General features: G+C 41.4%; 1 protein-coding gene across 1 annotated transcript; it reads left to right on the forward strand.

The window, feature by feature from the left end:
- The first annotated feature begins 7,861 nt into the window (after positions 1 to 7,861).
- On the forward strand, positions 7,862 to 18,621 carry ldlra (low density lipoprotein receptor a). Its single transcript, XM_030735497.1, has 18 exons — positions 7,862 to 8,124; positions 10,638 to 10,763; positions 10,865 to 10,987; positions 11,071 to 11,451; positions 11,549 to 11,671; positions 11,762 to 11,884; positions 11,991 to 12,110; positions 12,323 to 12,448; positions 12,869 to 13,040; positions 13,124 to 13,351; positions 13,474 to 13,592; positions 13,705 to 13,844; positions 13,981 to 14,122; positions 14,354 to 14,497; positions 14,618 to 14,938; positions 15,083 to 15,163; positions 15,264 to 15,421; positions 15,542 to 18,621. The coding sequence occupies exons 1-18, from the start codon at positions 8,067 to 8,069 to the stop codon at positions 15,596 to 15,598; spliced, it is 2,742 nt and encodes a 913-aa protein (XP_030591357.1). The 5' UTR covers positions 7,862 to 8,066; the 3' UTR covers positions 15,599 to 18,621.
- Positions 18,622 to 19,754: the final 1,133 nt, after the last annotated feature.

Raw genomic sequence — 19,754 nt, forward strand, 5'->3', positions numbered from 1 at the left:
AGATCAGCATTGGTTAACAAAGAAACAGCTCAGTCTCTGCCTGGCCAATCAATACAAGCTTTTTTTCCTCCTTCCATAGCATCCAGCCACACATGCAATTAAAGTCTTTGTCATCTCTTTCTTTGCTATCTGCCTACCCTCCCAGTACAGCCATCTACTTTCTTCACCTCACTGACTATCTCACTTTTTTATTACTAACCTCTTCTTTTGAATACTTTCCTTTACTTCCTCATTCCACCACCAAACCACCTTGTCCTCTTTCCTCTGTCCACACGATACACCAAACACCTTCCTGGCAGGTTCCCTCAGTACTACAGCTGTACTTTCCCTGTCGCCATGTAACTTTTCCTTACCACCCAGAGCCTGTCACAGTTCTTCTCTGAACTCCCTGCAACATTCTTCCTTCTTCAGCTTCCACCATTTAATCCTTGTCTCTGCTTTCACTCACTTCCTCGTCCAAAAATCATCCTACAGACCTGATGCTGGCTAGCTACATTCTCCCCTGACACCACCTTGCAGTCTCCTGTCTCCTCCTCCTTTTAGATTAGGTGTTCTAGTTAAATCCTCCCTGGTCTGAACCTCAGTACAACATGAGGCTTCAGTGGAGGGTGCATCCATGGCCTGAACCTCAGTACAACGGTGGAGGTTTAGAAATTTGATGATTTTTTTTTTCATTTGGTTACTGCTGGCAGAGCAACCTCCTCTAACCTCACTGGACCTGGTGTCAATGTGTTACATCATTTATTGTTGGCAGAAAACAATATATTATGCTATTATACATAAGATGGTGTCATGATGATGTAGTTTTCTATTTCCAGTATATAGAATTAAATGTTTAGGGTCACCTTTACAATACTTACAAATGAATAATAATCAGGGGTGTAGCACAGAACTCTGGGCCCTGTATGGAAGCCCCCTTCCTTTCTTAACCCTTTTTCTTAACCCTTTTGGGATGACTGTAGTTCAGGAGGTAGAGCAGGTCATCTACCAATCAGAGGGTTGGTGGTTCGAACCCTGGCTGCTCCAATCTGTATGCCAAAGTATCTTTAGGAAAGATACTGAAACCCAAGTTGTTCCTGGATGTGTTTGATTTGCAGAAACAGACAAAAACAATCACCTTTCCTGACCTACAGCATTCAAAAGCATGAAGGCCAAAAAATTATGTTAAGTATTAGGTTAAATTAGGTTTATAATATAAGCAATGATATGACATGACAATTTTCTGTTAATGCTCCTGTGATGTTATCAAACAGAAAAGTTAGAGATGTCATAACCATCAGCCTAATGCTCTTGTGGATGTATGCTGGCCACTTCATTAGGCACCCCTCTTCAGCCCTTTGTTAATACAAATTTATAATCAGCCAATCACATAGCATGTACACAGTACACATAAGCATGTAGACATGGCCAAGACAACCCGTTGAAGTTCAAACTGAGCATCAGAAAGGGGGAAGAAAGGCAATTTAAGTGACTTTGAACACTGAAACTCTGAGTTCAGTATCATGCTCAGTGCAGACTAGAGGAGCCGGAGATTTAATCACTGACCTTCTGATTGGTAGTCGACTCGCTTTACCTACTGACTCACAGCAACAATAAGGTAACAGTAACTCAAATACCCACTCATTACAACCAAAGTGCAGAAGACCATCAATGAACACACGTTGAACCTTGAAGCAGCAGAAGACCAGCTGGGTACCACTCCCATCAGCTAAAAACAGGAAACTGAGGCTACAAGTCATACGGATTCATCATGATTGGAAAAACATTGTCCGAACTGATAAGTCTCCATTTCTGATGGTTTCTGATTTCAGATGTTAGGGTCAGAATTTGAAGTAAACAGCATGAAAGCATGGCTCCATAAAACTTCTGATTTACATGGTTTCTTCCAAACCTGCAATTCAAACTCCCCAAGCCTTCAATGAAAAAACAAAACGGAGGTTTTATCTCAGCATTTACACTTCTTTGCAGGCTTTCAGGTGTGGGGTGGATCTGCATGTGTCACAGTAACTCACTGTTCACTGTCTTTTTGCTCCCCTCCAGCAAAAGGTGGATCATTTCTTCAGCAGTGATGTGAGGTGAAATCTAAGAAACTCCAACATCTTTGCAGCCTAAAAATAAAGGGAAACATTTAACTATGACTTTAGCCAACTATATAAATTGTCTGTACTTGATCATTTGTGCATTTTTCATCTAACACTACATTATCGTTATCATGGCTTACTAGTATACTGGAAAGAAATCAAATAAACCAGCAGTCAGTAACAGCATTTTCAAACCAGGTTAACTGTTCTGATCATTTTTAAAATGTGCAAAAAGGCAGAATGGGCACAAAGAATTGAACACAGGCCTAAATATGATTTTTGAACGACAATACAAATGTAAAAAGAGACAGTATTATATGAATAGAAACTGACTACAGGACTAACAGTAGATTATCCACCATAAGGCCTGTAGTTTCCATACATCATCTAAACTCACCACTGAACTGGCTGAACTGAAGACCCATTTGATGCTTCTGTTCAACCAATGTCATTGCTAGTGATTGTTAATGATAACAAATATTTAATGATTCATGGAAACGTGACTTTATCCCACTGCTTTTTCTTTCCAGTGTTTTCTTTTCAGCCTCAGTGGAATAAATCCTTTTTTTGAGACACACTTGTTGCGACCTCCTTCCAAACACCTACAGTGTGCATGAATGTGACCTCAGCTCTGACAGTGATTAAACCGGTTGCGTTAAGTTATCAGTCTGTTAACATATTTATTCAAAGTATTTCACTTTCCCTTATATGATTACTTTTGATATATCACACACAAAAAATATGAATTTATCAACCTTTCTTGTGCAACACTTCAAGTGCTCTCGGGGCTTCTCCAGCTGATGTGATGACCCCAATCAGCCGCTTAATCAGCTTATGGCTCAGGCCATCTCTGGGCTCACACACACGGGCGCTAAATGGCTCCACAGCATCTGCTACAAAATGTCAGTGAAGTACCTCCCATATAGAGTTTGAGCTACATGTATAAAATTGGGTACACGAACTTCCCAAGATGTACAATTAAAAAAAAAACTCCCTGGGTCCACAAGCCAAACCCAACCAGACATCTGCCATTTTGAATTTAAGATTAAATTTGGGTGTTATTTTTTTTGCTTTTGTGATGTCTGAAAAACTCACAGCAGGCTTGTGGTGGCTTTGTGGCTATGAGGCTGCCAACTACCAAGAGGCACCTTTAACGTCTTTCATCAGACCCTCAGCCAGGTGTCAGGCGGAGCCTCCCACAGTGTGGCTTTGTGTGGCTGGCACAGTTACCAGCTCAGTTTCAGACCCTCAAAATGTTTCAGCTGTTTTAGAAACATTTTCACAGCAACATGCAAATGTGCACTGCTGTCTCATTTGTACTGATTTGAGTGTTTCTATTTCCCTCTTATACAGAAAACTGCTCTCTCGCCTCATGTTTGTTATGTGATGAAAAGATGGGAGATCGAGAGAAACTACAGATGAGAGAGATTCATTAGAGAAGTAGTCTGGAAGCAGGTGCAGACACAAGAGGGAGACACAGCCCACCCACAGAAATACGCTACAAAACACATACAGTACATGCTCAGACATGCAACATGTGCAGTACACTTGTACAGGAGAGAGTTTCTTTCTCTGACTGTCTCTTTCCAGGCCAAGGAGAAGAGGAAGATGGAGCAACAGCATCTATGAGAGGAGATCACATACAGTCCACGGACCAACCCTATTCCCCAAAGATCAGTAAAATAAAGAATTTAGATCACATATTTTTAACTCCTGCTGTCATTAAAATACACATTTCTGACATTTTATGACCTCTGCAGCATCAGGAGGCAGAACTAGAAGCACAGCAAAGATGACTTAAGAAGCAGAAAGAGGTGGAAATAACCAAACTGAGGGCTCAGCAAGAAACTGCAAGGCAGAGCAGGTCAGGAATAAAACCACCACCTGGCTTTGAAAAGCCATGAATGTGGTACCTTCCATCACAGATCTACTGTACATGCCGTAAAAACATTTCCAGCTACTTGTGTTTGTGCATCTGTGGATTTGGAAGGATGAGCTCCGTGCATTTAGAAACCAGGAAGAGGTAGAGAGGGACTGGAGAAGAAAAATAAAAGAGGTGGTGACAAAGAAAGCTCAGGAGGACGCGATGCTGAGGACGGATTGCTCCAAAGAGCACCAACAGGGCTCCCCGAGGAAAACTGCAGCCAAGTGTAAGTCCAGACTTCCATTCAAATGAGGCGGTCATCACTCCAATTATTAATGCAGCTTTGCATAACTTTGCATTAATGAAATACAGATACAACCTGCATTCATTCATTTAGTAACTCATCATTAGTCATATGTTAGTTAAGCCTTAGTTACTAAATGAGAAATTGTTATTTACCCTTCCTACACCCAGGAGCATTTATGCTCTTGTAGGGATGTTTTTGATTTTGTTCGGTTTGTGCCGTCCTGTTTTGTAGCTTTGAGTTCAGTTTTGTTAGTCACCATCCTGGTTTTCTCAAATCCCACACGTGTGGAGCTGTTCTGACTGAAAATTGTAAGTTCATATGGTAGTGACTTTCCAGTCATAAGGTAAATCATACTCAGCTGTTCATTTTACACTAAATAGGACCACAGTTGTATTAAATAAATTCATTAGATAAAGGTTTTCCAAGGTCATGAATTAAGTTAAAAAGTTGGGCAGTTTCTCAGAGACTCACGCACAATTTGACTCACACTCACTGGACACTTGATTAGGTACACCTTACTAGTAGTGGGTTGGACTACCTGATACCTTCAGAGGTGCCTTAATTCTTCATGGCACAGATTCAACAAGGTGTTGGATTTTGGTCCATATTGACATGACAGCATCACATGGTTGCTGCACATCTATGATGTGAATCTCCTCATCCCAGAGGTGCACTACTGGACTAAGATCTGATGACTATGGAGGTCATTCGAATGAAGTGAACTCACTGCCATGTTCAATAAAACTGAGATGATTTGTGTTTTCTGACATGGTGCATTATCCTGCTGTAAGCAGCCATCAGAAGATGGTACACTGTGGTCATAAAGGGATGGACATGGCCAGCAGCAATACTCAGGCAGGCTGTGGTGTTTAAATTAAGCTCATTTGGTACAAAGTGTGCCAAGAAAATATCCCCCACACCATTACACCACATCCCATTGATAAAAGGGAGGATGGATCCATGCTTTCATGCTGTTTACACTAAATCCTGACCCTACCATCTGAATGTTGCAGCAGAAATCAGGACTCATCAGACCAGGCAACGTTTTCTAATCTTCTATCGTCTGATTTTGGTGAGCCTGTGTGAATTGAAGCCTCGTTTTCTTGGTCTTTGCTGTCAGGAGTGGCAGCCACTGTGGTCTTCTGTTGCCCATCTGCTTCAAGGTTTGACATGTCGTGCATTCAGAGATGCTCTGCTGCATACCGTAGTTGTAATGAGTGGTCGTTTGACTTACTGCTGCTTTCCTATCAGCATTCTCCTCTGACCTCTGATATCAACAAGTCATTTTCACCCAGAGAGCTGCCACTCACTGGATGTTTTCTCTTTTCCAGACCGTTCTCTGTAAACCCTAGAGATGGTTGTGTGGGGAAAATCCCAGTATATCAACAGTTTCTGAAACACTCAGACCAGCCAGTCTGACACCCACATCCATGCCACATTCAAACTCACATAAATCACCTTTCCTCCTCATTCTGATGCTCAGTTTGAACTTCAGCAGGTCATCGTGACCATGTATACATACCTAAATGCACTGTGTTTCTGCCATGTTATTGGCTGCTTAGATATTCGCATTAATGTGCAATTAATCAGGTGTAGCCAACAAAGTCGCCCCCTGTTGGCCCTTAGCAGGACTGAAGGTTTAAGGCACTTCTGTGGTTGTCATTAAGGATTCCTTTGTAGTTTCCCCTCTAAATGTTTTCCGTTTTAATTTATTTTTATCACCCACTGCCTGTGTTACAAGATACTGAGTCTAAACTCTCAAGTAAATGAATGAATCTAAATCGCACAGCTATTGCCTTTTGTTGTTTCAACCCTTTTTAAGCTTGTGTGAGGCTTATCTGCTTTTGCAGGGCAAATGTAACTCCTGCCATCAAAGAAGTTATTGTGTACTACTGAGCCATGGAACCCCTCCCAGCCATAATGACAACCTGAAAATCCAGAAATGTGTCCTTGCTCTGGCAGCAGTTCCAAAGCTGTTATTTCATGCAGCTATAAGCCATTTACTTATCTTTTCTCTGATTCTTGTGTCAAAGCAAAGCAGCAGGAAAAAACTTCCTTCACCTTGAAGAACCTTATTTAAGTAGACAAAAAAAAAAAGGGTTGTGGCCAAGAATATGGTTGGTTTTTAAGGAGAGGTGACGATTGAGTAAATGGCTGTGGAGACAGGCAGAACTGGATAGTTTTGACACAGGTCAGGAGGTCAGGATTACGTATACTGAAAAGAAAAGAAAGCAGTTCTAGTGGAAGAGGTTGTGTTTTTTGCTGGTAAATAAAAGCCTATTAGTGTAACTTACCGACACAGTTTCTACAGTGGTTATATATATGATTATCATAATTTTCCCATTTCCCCCACTAACACACGCTGTATGTAAGAGAGGCCCTCAAAGCACAAATTCTTGTGACGTAAAACTGAGATCACCTTTCACGACCGTTACCAGGCCATTCCCCACAGGGCCGCCTACGGTTTCTCCCAGACTTTAAATGGTCACCATGCATGCTCTGCATACTCTATATTTCATCTCTGGCAACAAACCTGATCCTCCAATTGCTCTTGTAGTGACTGTGAGGCAGATCTTCAGCTTTCAAATGCCTGTAATTACTGTCTGGTTTTTCATTTTCAGAATTCCTCATGTGGATACTTCAACTCTGACTACACATGCTGGTGTCCTCTGTCGGCTACTTTGACATTTTTAATACGGATTTATCAGTTTTAACATTGAAGGTCAAACATGGTAATAAGAACTTGGCCAAATAAAGATTATCTGGCAGGCCTCCTTGTTATCTGAATGTATAACTCACTCAGAGATAGAAACAGGGTCAGTGCATTAACATGTTAGTGTGACTAATATTTCCCTTAAAGTGCATTAAATTCCAGTGGTTCACTCTTGCTTTGTGCAGCGTTGCTTATAAGGTTTATCTTGAGTTGTGCTTCATCTCTGTGCCTCCCCTGATCTGAATCTAATTTGAAAGTAGCTCATGGATTTCAAGATTCTGAAAATATGCGCTTTATTCAGGAAGTGATGATACGAAGAAAAAGCCTCTGAGATTTTGTGAAGCTCTAATTTTGAATGGTTTGGTTTGATTTGGGTGGTTAGATCTGAGGAAAACTTACATTTCTAATAAAAATATTGCATCTGGCTGTGTTTTATCATTTAAATGTGATTCCAATCTTTAGATAGTCCACACATGCCATACAGGCAATATCCACACTGTCAATAGACCTGTGTTTGGACTGGCATTAAATAAGCAGGTATACAGCTGCTCTGTGTTATTTGGTAGTAAAATTAACATAATGACTCTAAAAAGGAGAAGCTTTGAGCAGCCCCTTCTACCACTCCCTTCTGCGCCCCTGATAAGCATGCAGACTCCTGAATCTTCCTTCTAGGAAAGAAACAAAACTAATGCAGGTAAATACTGTGTGCGAGGGGTGTGTTCGCTTCTCTGAAAGGGTTAACTCATAGTAGAAACCCATCTCCACGGAGCTCCGCCCCACAATTGTTGAGGCTGTGCGCCTCAGAAATCACACCACTCCAGACCCCGCCTTCCCTCCCCCGGATCCCCTCTCAATCCCACCCACCAACTCCTGGACCACATTGAAAGGGCTCCGATGTTGTCATACGCTACAGTTTGCAGAGCTCCATCATCAAGAACTTCCAGCAGGAGCATCTCCGTTACAAAGAGGCAAAAACCACCGCTACAGGTGCAGGGAAGACGTCCTCCCCCCCAGCAGTCCCATTATTCCCAGTGTTACTAACAGGCTGAGAACTAATCAGCACAGGCTTCCGTGGAGCATCTTCCAGAGCAGCTGCGAAACATGAAATTGCTGTGTTGCGCCTCCCTGCTATTCCTCATCAACTCCGTGTTTCAAACAAGTAAGTGCTAAACTCTGCATGCAGACTTTATGAATGTTTACAAGCCAGACTGGCTTTATTTTATTGGGTGTATAATTCTGTAATGAGGTGCTGTGCTCCAGTGTGATGTTGTTCAATAAGGATGTGTGTGTGTGTATGTTTTGTTTTTGTTTTTTGTTTTTTAAGTAACATTATGAATGTAAGGAATACTTCCTTACAATAATTCCTTGCGTGGGTTTAAATTACCCACTCCTCTGACAGGACCGGATGTAAGGGGGTGGGGGCGCACTTTTTCAATAAAAAAAAAAAGAAAAAAAAAGGTCAAATCTTGCCTCTTGTGCTTTCTTTAAAAATTTTGAAATTTTTTTTTGGGGGGGGGGGGGGGGGGGGGTGCAGGAAATTCTGTTTTATGATTTTTAAATCCCTGCATTAGTCCGCTTTGATCTTGTTTTCCGTAATTAGTGTTTGTGCAGCTTTTAGTTGTAAATGTAACTAATCTCCTTTTTTTTCCTGCTTGGTCGGCTTTTGAATGAAGCTGTGCGTTTAGTTCATTTACTGGCGCTCAGCTCGCTGCAGGTTGTGCAGCCAATCAGGTTTGAACAGTGTGAACGCCGTGTGTGGAAAGTGTCAGGCGGGGTTTCTGAAGAGCCGGTTTTTTGAAAGCGGTTGTCATTCATGATGTGGGAATGAGCGCCTTTTGCATTTGTATCAATGCTAAAAACTCAAACAGGGAAACATTTGAATCATGGGAGCCCGCAGGCTGATTCAGATTTAGAGATTACATTTGGATGAATCAGATTTGGTTTTTTTTGTTTTGTTTTTTTCCCCCAGAGTTTCATGTGCACACAAACTTACCACATGATGCAATATCCCACCTCTTTGCAGGAGGATGCAATGCCAGATATTGTGAAAACGACTGGAAGCCCTCTTAAGGCTGAGTTCTTGCAGCGTTGGTTGTGCACACAGTCAGACCTGTTCCCAGGATGCTGGTTCTGGGAAATAATGCAGTGGGAACATGTTGGAACTGGTTGTCACCCATCCACATTTTTACACCAGACACAAAGCTATGCTTTGTACTTACAAGTCTCAGATTTGGGCACATAACCCTCATTTTTGCCACTCTGATGCAGAGAAGTTATTTTTAATGCAATCCTTTGCTATTTTTATTTTATTTTATTTTATTTTTCGAGGTGTGTTAATATATATTTAAGTCTGAGCAGCAAGGGCCAACTGACTTCACACCATGGTCAGTGGCTAACATGCATTAGATGTCAGAGAACTGCCAACAAGCAGACATATGGCCACATGTTGTTGATTTGCACTCAATCGATAACCCTGCCATTCAGTCCACTTTGGCTTTCAAGGTCTGAACTTTAAGCCCATTAAGTAAATAACCAGCGTGAACTTGAGTTTGGCCAACATTGCACTGGGTTCAGGGAATCAGAGCTGATGTATAAATTTAAAAAACAGTCCTCCCTGTAGGCTTAACATACAGAGAGAAAAAACATACACGCGGAAATCCTTAGAAGCATGTCCGTATGAAACAGATCAAAACAGATCATTATCTTTATGGTGAGGGCAGTAATGCACCACCTTTCACATGGAGTCATAAAAATGAATAGCTAATCTTTCTTAAATGTAAATGTTTGCAAATATTGAGTCATAAAAAAAATTCTACAAGTAGAAGAAACTCAAGGAAAACCTTCACTTTATTTGACTACTGCTTAAGCACCAGCTGTTTGACTTCTCTAAGAGGCCATTATGATTTGCTATGGATGAGATGTGTAATTAGGCATTCATAATTTATGATTTGCCTTTTACTGAACCACTCTTATGGGGGACACTCATATGTAAAGGCAAGTCAGTGAACATAAATATTTATTTGGAATTCATAGTAAAAAGCAGACATTTCATTTCCTATATGAAGATCAGTGAGGGCTAGAAGCAGGAATGGCCTCCCGTACAAGTACTGTTTCATTAATGTGCACTCTGATTGCTTCTTTCAGCTCAGTGGGTCCATTTAAGAGGGGGCTTGGGAGGGTGAGTCTGTGTCTGGCAGAGACCATAAATGCTCAAAACATCCAATTCTGATTATAAACTTACCAGATGAGCAGATCCCTGATAAAGGCAGGCTGGCCTACTCTCATACATGCTGTACATGGTTTAGCCATTTATCAGCAGTAGTGGCTGTAACCTCAAAACATTTTCCCCAAATATTCCTGATGCACTAGAGAGCTGACGTCAATTTTCTTTGGATTACCCAAGATTTGGGCTATTGCTCTGGCAACAGAAATGCTCTTAGCAATGCTAGTGATGTGGCAGTATTAGTCTGTCACTTGGTTGGTCCACCTATAAAACCTTCAACTGTTAGTGGATTTTCCTTATATTTATTGCACCCAGAGGATTGAGTGTAAACACGTGTGAGTTTGAGTGAAATATCTCAACAAATATTTGTGGTGACGTGTGGGGCGTATCGCCACTTCATACACTAAAACCAGTTATCTGAACTGGATGTTTATATCCGTCTTTCACAGATGCACTGATAACATGTGGAACCAACCAGTTCCAGTGTGGGAATGGGAGATGTGTCACAGTGAGGTGGGTGTGCGATGGCACCGATGACTGTGGAGATGGCACAGATGAACTTCCTGGTACCTGTGGTGAGTACCGCACGATCTGAGAATGGACTTTGTTTCGGTGCTCCCACAATCCCGCGGTCTGATGACCTCAGTTACTAGTTTCTTTGTTTTGTCACTTCCAGCAATCAAAACATGTAAACCAACAGAGTTCAGCTGTGCAGACCGCCTTAACCAGTGTGTCCCCAGCGTGTGGCGTTGTGATGGAAAAGCTGACTGTGAGAATGGAGCTGATGAGCTGAGCTGTGGTAAGTCAGAGTTTAGAGGCACAGGCATTGCCGTGCCTCCTCCCTGCTCTAATTTCTCTTCGTTGTTCTGATCGACCTGTCAGTGGCCAAGCAGTGCACAGACTCCGAGTTCCGCTGCAAGAGCGGCCAATGCGTGTCGTCCTCTTTTGTGTGTGATGACGACGTGGACTGCGAGGACGGCAGCGACGAGGATTCCTGCCCACCCGTCACCTGCAGTGCCACTTCCTTCCAGTGCAACAACACAGTCTGCCTTCCTCACCTGTGGGCCTGCGACGGAGATCCCGACTGCTCCGATGGCTCAGACGAGTGGCCCGAGACCTGCGGAACAAAGGCTCCTGCCCTCGTGGGTATTCACCACTGCTCCTCGCTGGAGTGGCGCTGTGGCAGCGGAGAGTGCATCCATGTTAGCTGGAAGTGTGATGGACAGGCTGACTGCCTTGATCGATCCGATGAAGCTGATTGTGGTAAGTATGAAATTCAGATTTTTTTTTTGATGCATCTGTTCATCCCTTCGTCAGTGCTGCTGTTTATTTATTTCTCTTGTACTCTGCTCTCCTCTAGTTCATGCCACCTGTCGTCCTGATGAGTTTGAATGCGGTGATGGTACTTGCATCCATGGGACCCTGCAGTGCAACCATCAATATGATTGCAGGGACATGAGTGATGAGACTGGCTGTGTGAATGGTATGAATCTCCCAAAGAGTCTCACCTTTTGGCAACCACATGAATCTGTGTTTGCTGAACCATCGCTTTATGTACTTCTGTCACACACAGCCACTCGCTGCGAGGGCCCAGCCAGGTTTAAGTGCCGCAGCGGGGAGTGCATTAGCATGGAGAAGGTGTGTGATAAGCGCCGTGACTGCAGGGATTGGTCAGATGAGCCTCTTAGGGAATGTGGTGAGTATTCCTTATTCATAACCAACTGATTATGAATTACTTTTAAGGGGACTACGGCTTCAGAATCCCTATAAAATAAGATCCTTTCTTCTTCTCCTCCCCTCAGATTCCAATGAGTGCCTGTACAACAACGGCGGGTGCTCTCATATTTGCAAAGACCTGAAGATTGGCTATGAGTGCCTGTGTCCCTCTGGATATAGCCTAGTTGACAGAAGGCGCTGTGAAGGTAGGCCACACAATTACAGTACGAAATGTGAACTTCACCCGGATTAACAAATAGTGCCAAATGTGTTTACTTTTAACACAAACGCTCCCCTTTCACTGACTGTGCTTCTAGATAAAGAAGGATCTCGTAATTTTTGTGTACACAGTGACTCAACATATTGCAGCTTCCGTTTCGTTTAATTTTAAAGACATTTATCTTTTCACTTGGATCAGATATTGATGAGTGTGCCAACCCAGACACCTGCAGTCAAATCTGCATCAATCAGATGGGCAGCTACAAATGTGAGTGTGAGGAGGGTTACCAAGTTGATCTAGCAACCAAAGCCTGCAAGGCCATTGGTATGTATGAGTTTTCTCGTATTATGTAACCAATAATTGTTGAAACTTGATAGCTTGCCTGTTATATTGTCAGAACGGGACTAATGGGATTCTTGGCACATTTTCTATAAGAAAAACCATAAATATAGTTTATATTTCACTCAACTTTGCAAGTAGAAGGTGTAGACTGTATGTAAAAGATGTAAAAAGATGCCATGACATGACCCGCTAGTCTGTGGACTAGCCTTTACTTTATTTACCATTAGCTCTTTCTAATGGAGTTATGGTGGCAAACTCACAGTAATGATATTCCTAGAACGCCACCACTTACAGGCCAAACCAGAGCCAGGATACATATTATATTGAAATCATTTCATTTTGTTTTTGCATCAAACACACAGGAAACTGCTAATGAAAATATAACTCATGCTGTCCTTGTAGGAACAATAGCCTACCTTTTCTTCACTAACCGTCACGAAGTCAGAAAGATGACTTTGGACAAAAGTGAATACACAAGAGTAATCCCTCGCCTGAAGAACGTCGTGGCTCTTGACATGAACATGGCCACCAAAGAGATCTACTGGTCAGACATGTCCCAGAAGAAGATCTACAGGTGAGCAGGAATGAAATCAGAATGAAAATAGCCATTTTGTTCACTATACTTTTATTTGACACTTGTTTTTGCTTTCTACCCAGAACCCCAATGGACTCGGCTGAAGACTCCACTCAGCACCACATAGTGATCGGTAATGACATTGATGCTCCTGAAGGAATTGCCTTCGACTGGGTTCATGGCAACCTCTACTGGACAGACAGCGTCCGCGGGACGGTCTCCGTTGTAACTGCTGATGGTAGTCGTCGCAAAACTCTCTTCCACCAGGACTTATCAAAACCCCGCGCCATTGTGGTTGACCCCCACAGCAAGTAAGCCAATATCACTAGTAGGAGTTTAGTAATGCCTAAATCTTTACCAGACTCTGTTTCATTTGCGTTACATGCACCTAACAGGAATCAGTGTACTCATAAGTATTCTTTTCACGTTACAGTTTTGTTTACTGGACCGACTGGGGGAATCCAGCTAAGATTGAGAAGGCAGGTCTTAATGGAGGAGACCGCACTGCGCTGGTCATTGACAACATTGTGTGGCCTAATGGCATCACACTCGGTAAACTCAAGTATTCGTGTCTCTTGGGTTTCAAAGTTGTTTATTTATCCTTGTGAGCATTAACACCAGTGGTCATTCTAATCTAACCTTCCCCAACCTACTTCCTCCCCAGACCTGTTAAACCAGCGCCTCTACTGGGTGGACTCTAAGCTGCACACCCTCTCCAGCATCGACGTTCAGGGCGGTGGTCGCCGTACCCTCATCATTGATGAACACAAACTAGCTCACCCACTGGGACTCACTGTATTTGAGGTAGATATTCACTACATGATAAAGCCAGAGCATGACCAATACATCTCACAAACACCTCACTGCACATGTAAACTGCAGTGTTGTTCACGTCTACAGTGTCTCAATTATTCAAACTTAGCTGTTTCTGTGTTTCCAGGAAAAAGTGTTCTGGACAGATGTGAGTAACAGTGCCATCCTCAGTGCCAACAGACTGACTGGTGAGGACATTGTGCCAGTGGCGGAGCATCTATCATCACCAGAAGACATCATTCTGTTCCATAACCTCAAGCAACCTGCTGGTAAGAGTTACGTTACTAAAGGTGTAACACTACTTGCTTTTGTTTTTTTTTTTTAAAGATTAGCTTAAGTTAAGTCAGTGCTTACCTTTGATAAATAGTGAGATTTGCATGCAGTAACTGGCTTCTTAGCTGAGCTCATCCATTTATAATTGGCATACAGACATGAGAGTGGAAACTATTTTTTTACATTCAACTTTCATTCAAAGCCCTGTTTTGTTTTCCCCATTGCAGGAAGAGACTGGTGTCAGGTGTCCAATGGTGGTTGTGAATTCTTATGCCTGGCAGCTCCTCAAATAGGAAGACATCCCCCCAAATATACCTGTGCCTGTCCAGATAACATGATGCTGGACAGGGATATGAGGACATGTGTACCTGGTATGCTAGCAATCTAAATCTAAATCATAATAAAATAGTTCCTGTCTTTAAAGTAAAATATTTAAGTCAATCAGCCAGGCTTTTACTGACTCCCTTCCTCTGGTTTCTGTACTTGACCAGCTGTGCCAACACCTGCAGCACCTGGGCTGACTCAAGTTCCACCTACAAGCTATCCTCATCTGGTGCCAGTGCCACCTAGGACCACACCCAGGACCATACCTAAGACCACACCCAGGACTATACCCAGGATTACATCCAGGACCACAGTGAAGCCTAAGGTCCACACCACCACCACAATGCCTGTCGTAATCCCCAGCACAGTGCTACGCATTACCAATCCTCCAATCAGGTCCACCACACCCAAAGCAAGGACGACTTCGCCCCATCCAGTGAATCCTAAAATCTCTCAGACCACCACACAAGCTCCAGTCACCTCTCCAGGCAAGTTGCCAAAGTGCCACAGGGTTGGTCTTGCAGATTTCACATAAGTTCTGTTTTGCCAAGTGCATTGCTCTCATTGCAGTCCTAGTGAGGGTCAGCTCCATGTATCATTAACTTATATTATTGTGTTTACCTTTGCTTCAGATGTCCGGCATAACTTTGCTGCAGCCCTACCCAACACAGAGTCTACCACCCCAATAGCACTTTACGTGATGTTACCTCTTGGTAAGCTGTTTGAGCATCTGCTGCTTCTCAGAAAACTCATTATTCAAATTAATCCAGCTATTATGAGTAATCTATCTCTAAATCTGCTTCCATCAAATAGCAATCATTGGTCTGGTGGTTGTTGGTAGTGTTCTGCTCTGGAAGAACTACAGGCTGAAGAACACCAACACAATTCACTTTGACAACCCCGTTTATCAAAAAACCACTGAAGACCAAGTGCACATTTGGAGGAGCCTTGATGGTTACTCCTACCCAAAGGTATGTCTAAAATGAGTTACCTCTACAGTACAATGATTAATTTAAATGTCAAAAATGTTTATCCTCCTGATGGTTTATGTTTTATGTCTTACTTCCTTTTTTTATTTGCTGTCCCATCAGAGACAAGTTGTAAGTTTGCATGAAGAGGCAGACAATCCAGTCTTTTTAGAAAACTGAAAAAAAGACCAGCAGAGTGGAAGGAGGAGCCTGAATGATAAACTACCTTCTTCATCATTTTTACCTCACACAGCACAAAGATATGGAGGTCAAAGCCTGTATGTGACAACCTTAAACCACTATATCCTCAAAGGTGCACAGGTGTTCTACTGTGAACGTAGCAGAGTGAATCATTTTTTTTTTTTTTTTTTTATCAAGGTGTACATTTTTTCATTCCTCACCAAAACATACCAAATCATCACATTGTGGATTCCTTAATCTTTTCATTTTTACTTATTATAACGGTTATGCTGGCAGTATGAGTGGGGAACTCATCGTTATCATCGTTAAAGGCATTTAGAGTTGTAAATAGCACACAGAGTGGCTGCTTTTGATAATATTTTATCTTGCAATATTTATGAATTAAAACAGCAGTTTGAGGAAATATTCACTATTATTTTTTTTTAGGTTAGAGTTGGATGAAAAAGTTTATATTACAGTTACATCTGCAAATAAACTCAAAAGCTGTAGCCAGGAGGCAATTAGCTTAGCTTTGCCTAAAGAGGATAAGAAACGATAAGACCATTTAAATATGAAATATGAACGTGTTATGGGTTTCTGTCTATCCACACAATATGTTAACACAACAAGCTTTAGTTCTGTTTGGACAGAGTCTAGCTGGCTGTTTCTCTTTGTTGCCAGTCATTTGGTTAAGCTAAGCTAATTGCTGTAAGGTGCCAGCTCCAAATTGATCATTGCATAACTTCAAACAGGCCACAAAATCAAGCTCAGCCCATCATTTGACATCCTGCTATACATCCAATTTTAGCAACTCTTAAGGCCTTTACACAATAGATGCGTAAAATTCATGCAAATGTTTTACGCATTAAAATATTTTTCAGACTCACCTGTTTTCAATGCAGCCGTTCACATGGATCATGTAATTTTACAGGACGAATTTGCTGCATTTATAAGTGAATAAACAGATCTAACCAGTCAGATCACTGTATTTGGCAAAATGCGAGCTCATAGCTCAAAACCCACACCGAGATACTGAATACAAAATGCTATGGAAATAGTAAAATAATACTGTTATACCTCAGACACACAAATAGACGCTGCTCCAGGTCCATCGGCTCTCTGAAATTATTTCCCTGCCTCCTCAGATGCAGTCCCAACTCTACCAACAAGAGCTCAAAATGCCCCCCTGACATCCAGAAGTATGTTGATGTCTTGATGTCAACCTTGTTTTCTTCACAGTGAATTTTTTAAAAACACAATCTGTCCGGAGTTTGTATACAGGTTACATGACAAGTTTTCATCTGAAAAATTTGGTGCATAAAGGCCTTTAAACAGGCCCCTTTATTTAAGCTGCTGCCCTAGCAAGCCACTTTGCAACCCGCCCCAGCCACAACACTGCCAACAGAGCCTTACTGCCAAACACAAAGTACTGCAGATGGAAATAATCATTTTAATTAAAAAAAAAGTAGTGTGACTAAATTAAATATTCCCTTTATCTTTGTGTTCACTGGTTTTATCCTGGAAGTGATACTATGGTTTATTTAAACAAAAAGTTTAGCATTTTGGTATGCTTTTTATTTTGTTTTTTTGCTAACATTTACATAAAAATATTCATACCATTCTTTTTTTTTGTATGCTTAATGTTTAGCTATCAGCTGCTAATTTGCTAACTTTGTTTAGCATGAAGGCAGGAATCAGGTGAAAGCAGCTAGCCTAGCATCTCTAAAACCTTTTTGTTGAATTCATATGATAACAAAACTGCAAAGTGACTTATCACCGCCTTACGGGTGATATTTCTTTTGGGGAAAACCAGGTAATGGTTTCCAGTCTTATGCTAACCTAATCTAATCTGCAGATGGTAACATATTTACTATACAGAAAGTGAATATCCATTTTTTTCCTAAAAGATCATACTTTTTCTTAAAAATTGAGCGCACAGCAGGTGAATGTAATATTAGGAGTTACTTGTGCCCATGACCGGTGTATGTCACATTGATATATTGGCATACTTTGTGTGTTTCACACCGGCATCTGCCTCAGTAGTTGCGCAGAAATATAATCCAAAATAAGTTAATGGTACTGCTGTTGTTAACCTCAAAGAAATCTCAGCACAGTTTGTGTTTGTGCCTTTTTTTTATACTGCAATCTCTCTTCAGCAGAGAGCCTCAAGATGCCTTTTCAGCTGTGCAATGCCTGTCCAGTATCTATGCGCTGGAAAGGCATCTTTAAATTTTTAATCCATATATCTCTCTCAGGGGATGTAGTACATTCCTGAAAGGCTGAAAAGCATTGATTCAGCCACATGTGACCATAAAGGGTGTGTATAGCGCTCTGTGCCATGTCACATGTACATTTAAATGCGCCCTTAGGACCGGTTGCCTTATACCAGTAGCCCGACAAAAGAATGCCATGTGCCCAGACAGACTTTCCTGTTTGTTTGTGATCATTTATTTGTATTATTGAGTGACTTTTTATTGAAAGATTTTCTTTGTGTTGGTGCTATTGAGTGGATTTGTATATAATTAACGTGCCTTGCATATTGACGTTGGAGGATGTGGTGGTGTTACAGTGCTTAACCAATTTATTAGACCACCACCCAATGTGAGGTTTATGCCACAGCTGCCCCAGATTAACAGTGTTAGTAATTAAATCATTTTTAGATTTCTGTAATGGCTACCTGTTTGTGCAAATTCTTCCATCAAAATTTGGAAATGAAAATGTGAATTCAGTTTGTTATTTCCCTAATAAATAACAATATAATTTTTCGCTTTAAATTATTTTTTGACAGATTTTTTGTTTTCTTGTTTTTATGACAAGTGGTCTAATAAATTTGTTAAGCACTGTGCATGCAAGTGATGTGTTTATACTCAAGACAATATCATCATGGAAATGAAGCTGTGCAATTACCGACCAACAGTGCACACAAACCTGTAAATACAATGTTCATACAAGTGTACATATTTGTACTTAACTGTTGTTGTTAATATTGTTTTAGCCTTTAAACATTTGCTGTACAGAAATAAATGCTTCTATTTATTATGAAATTAGTTCTCTCTGGATTCAGTTTTTGAGGACCTGTGCTGGAGATTGTTTGAATGCGTAACCTATTAGGAAAATTGTAAGTGTTGCTATGTCAGTTTTTATACTAGTGGAACTGCTCCTGCCTAGGTTGGTGACTCAAAATTGAACTCACGCTCCAAAAATGTTATTATTTTTTGCAAACAATTGCAGAATTTCATTCGGTTTGAACCCTAAATGGTTCATTCCCTTATGATCCTTAAATTGTTTCAGCTTCTTTTTCTCACTTGCAAACTAGTTTTTATCAACAGGAGGTTTATCAAATCCCAAAGGTTATAGTTTGAACTAATATTCCACATAAATGTAGCATGTGTCAAGTAAAGTTTTTGTTTTACTTATTTAACAATAAATAAAAAGCCACACTACTGTCATTGTACAGTCCAAGTACACCCTCTTTTAATTCTAAGATTCTAAGATGTAATGAAAATAATCTGGTCCTTATCAGGTCTTAAACAAATGATCCATTACACTGTGTCATTTATTTAAAAATTTAAGCCAAACTGCAGAAGTAGTGTCCACCCTTACTGCCAACCTTCCCAGGAAAACACATCCCAAAGTCAGACTGTACAATGCTCAGGACTCAGTCAGCGTGTTAAAGGATAAAGTTCATGAAAGCACAGTTAGAAAAACCCTTCTTGATAAGCATTGCTTGTTTGGAAGGATTGCAAGGAGCAAGCTTCATCTCTCTGAAAAGAGCATGGCAGCATGGTACAGATTTGCAAAGTTGCATCTGAATAAATCGCAGGGACCTCTGCAGGAATGTGCTTTGGACAGAAGAGACCAAAGTGGAGATGTTGGCCATAATACACACAGCACCAAAACCAAGCACATCACATTAGCATAAACACCTCAGATCAACTGTCTGCACAGTGGTGGAGGAGTGATGATTTGGGCTTGTTTTGCAACCATGAGACCTGGGCACCTTTCAGTCCCTGAGTTGACCATGAACTCCTCTGTATACCGAAGTATTCTAGAGTCAAATGTGAGGCTGTCTGTCTGACAGCTAAAGCTTGGCTGAAATTGGGTCATGCAGCAGGACGATGATGCCAAGCACGCAGCAAACCTGCAACAGAATGGC

The sequence above is a fragment of the Archocentrus centrarchus genome, chromosome 8, assembly GCF_007364275.1.
Source record: "Archocentrus centrarchus isolate MPI-CPG fArcCen1 chromosome 8, fArcCen1, whole genome shotgun sequence".
In the NCBI taxonomy this organism is placed as follows: domain Eukaryota; kingdom Metazoa; phylum Chordata; class Actinopteri; order Cichliformes; family Cichlidae; genus Archocentrus; species Archocentrus centrarchus.

Excerpts from the sequence above, each read along its gene's own strand:
- ldlra (XM_030735497.1), top strand. The coding sequence starts at position 8,067 with ATGAAATTGCTGTGTTGCGCCTCCCTGCTATTCCTCATCAACTCCGTG. Across the intron at positions 12,449-12,868 it reads CAAAGCCTGCAAGGCCATTG|GAACAATAGCCTACCTTTTC; the intron begins GTATGTATGAGT and ends CTGTCCTTGTAG. Across the intron at positions 13,352-13,473 it reads GTGGTTGACCCCCACAGCAA|TTTTGTTTACTGGACCGACT; the intron begins GTAAGCCAATAT and ends TTCACGTTACAG.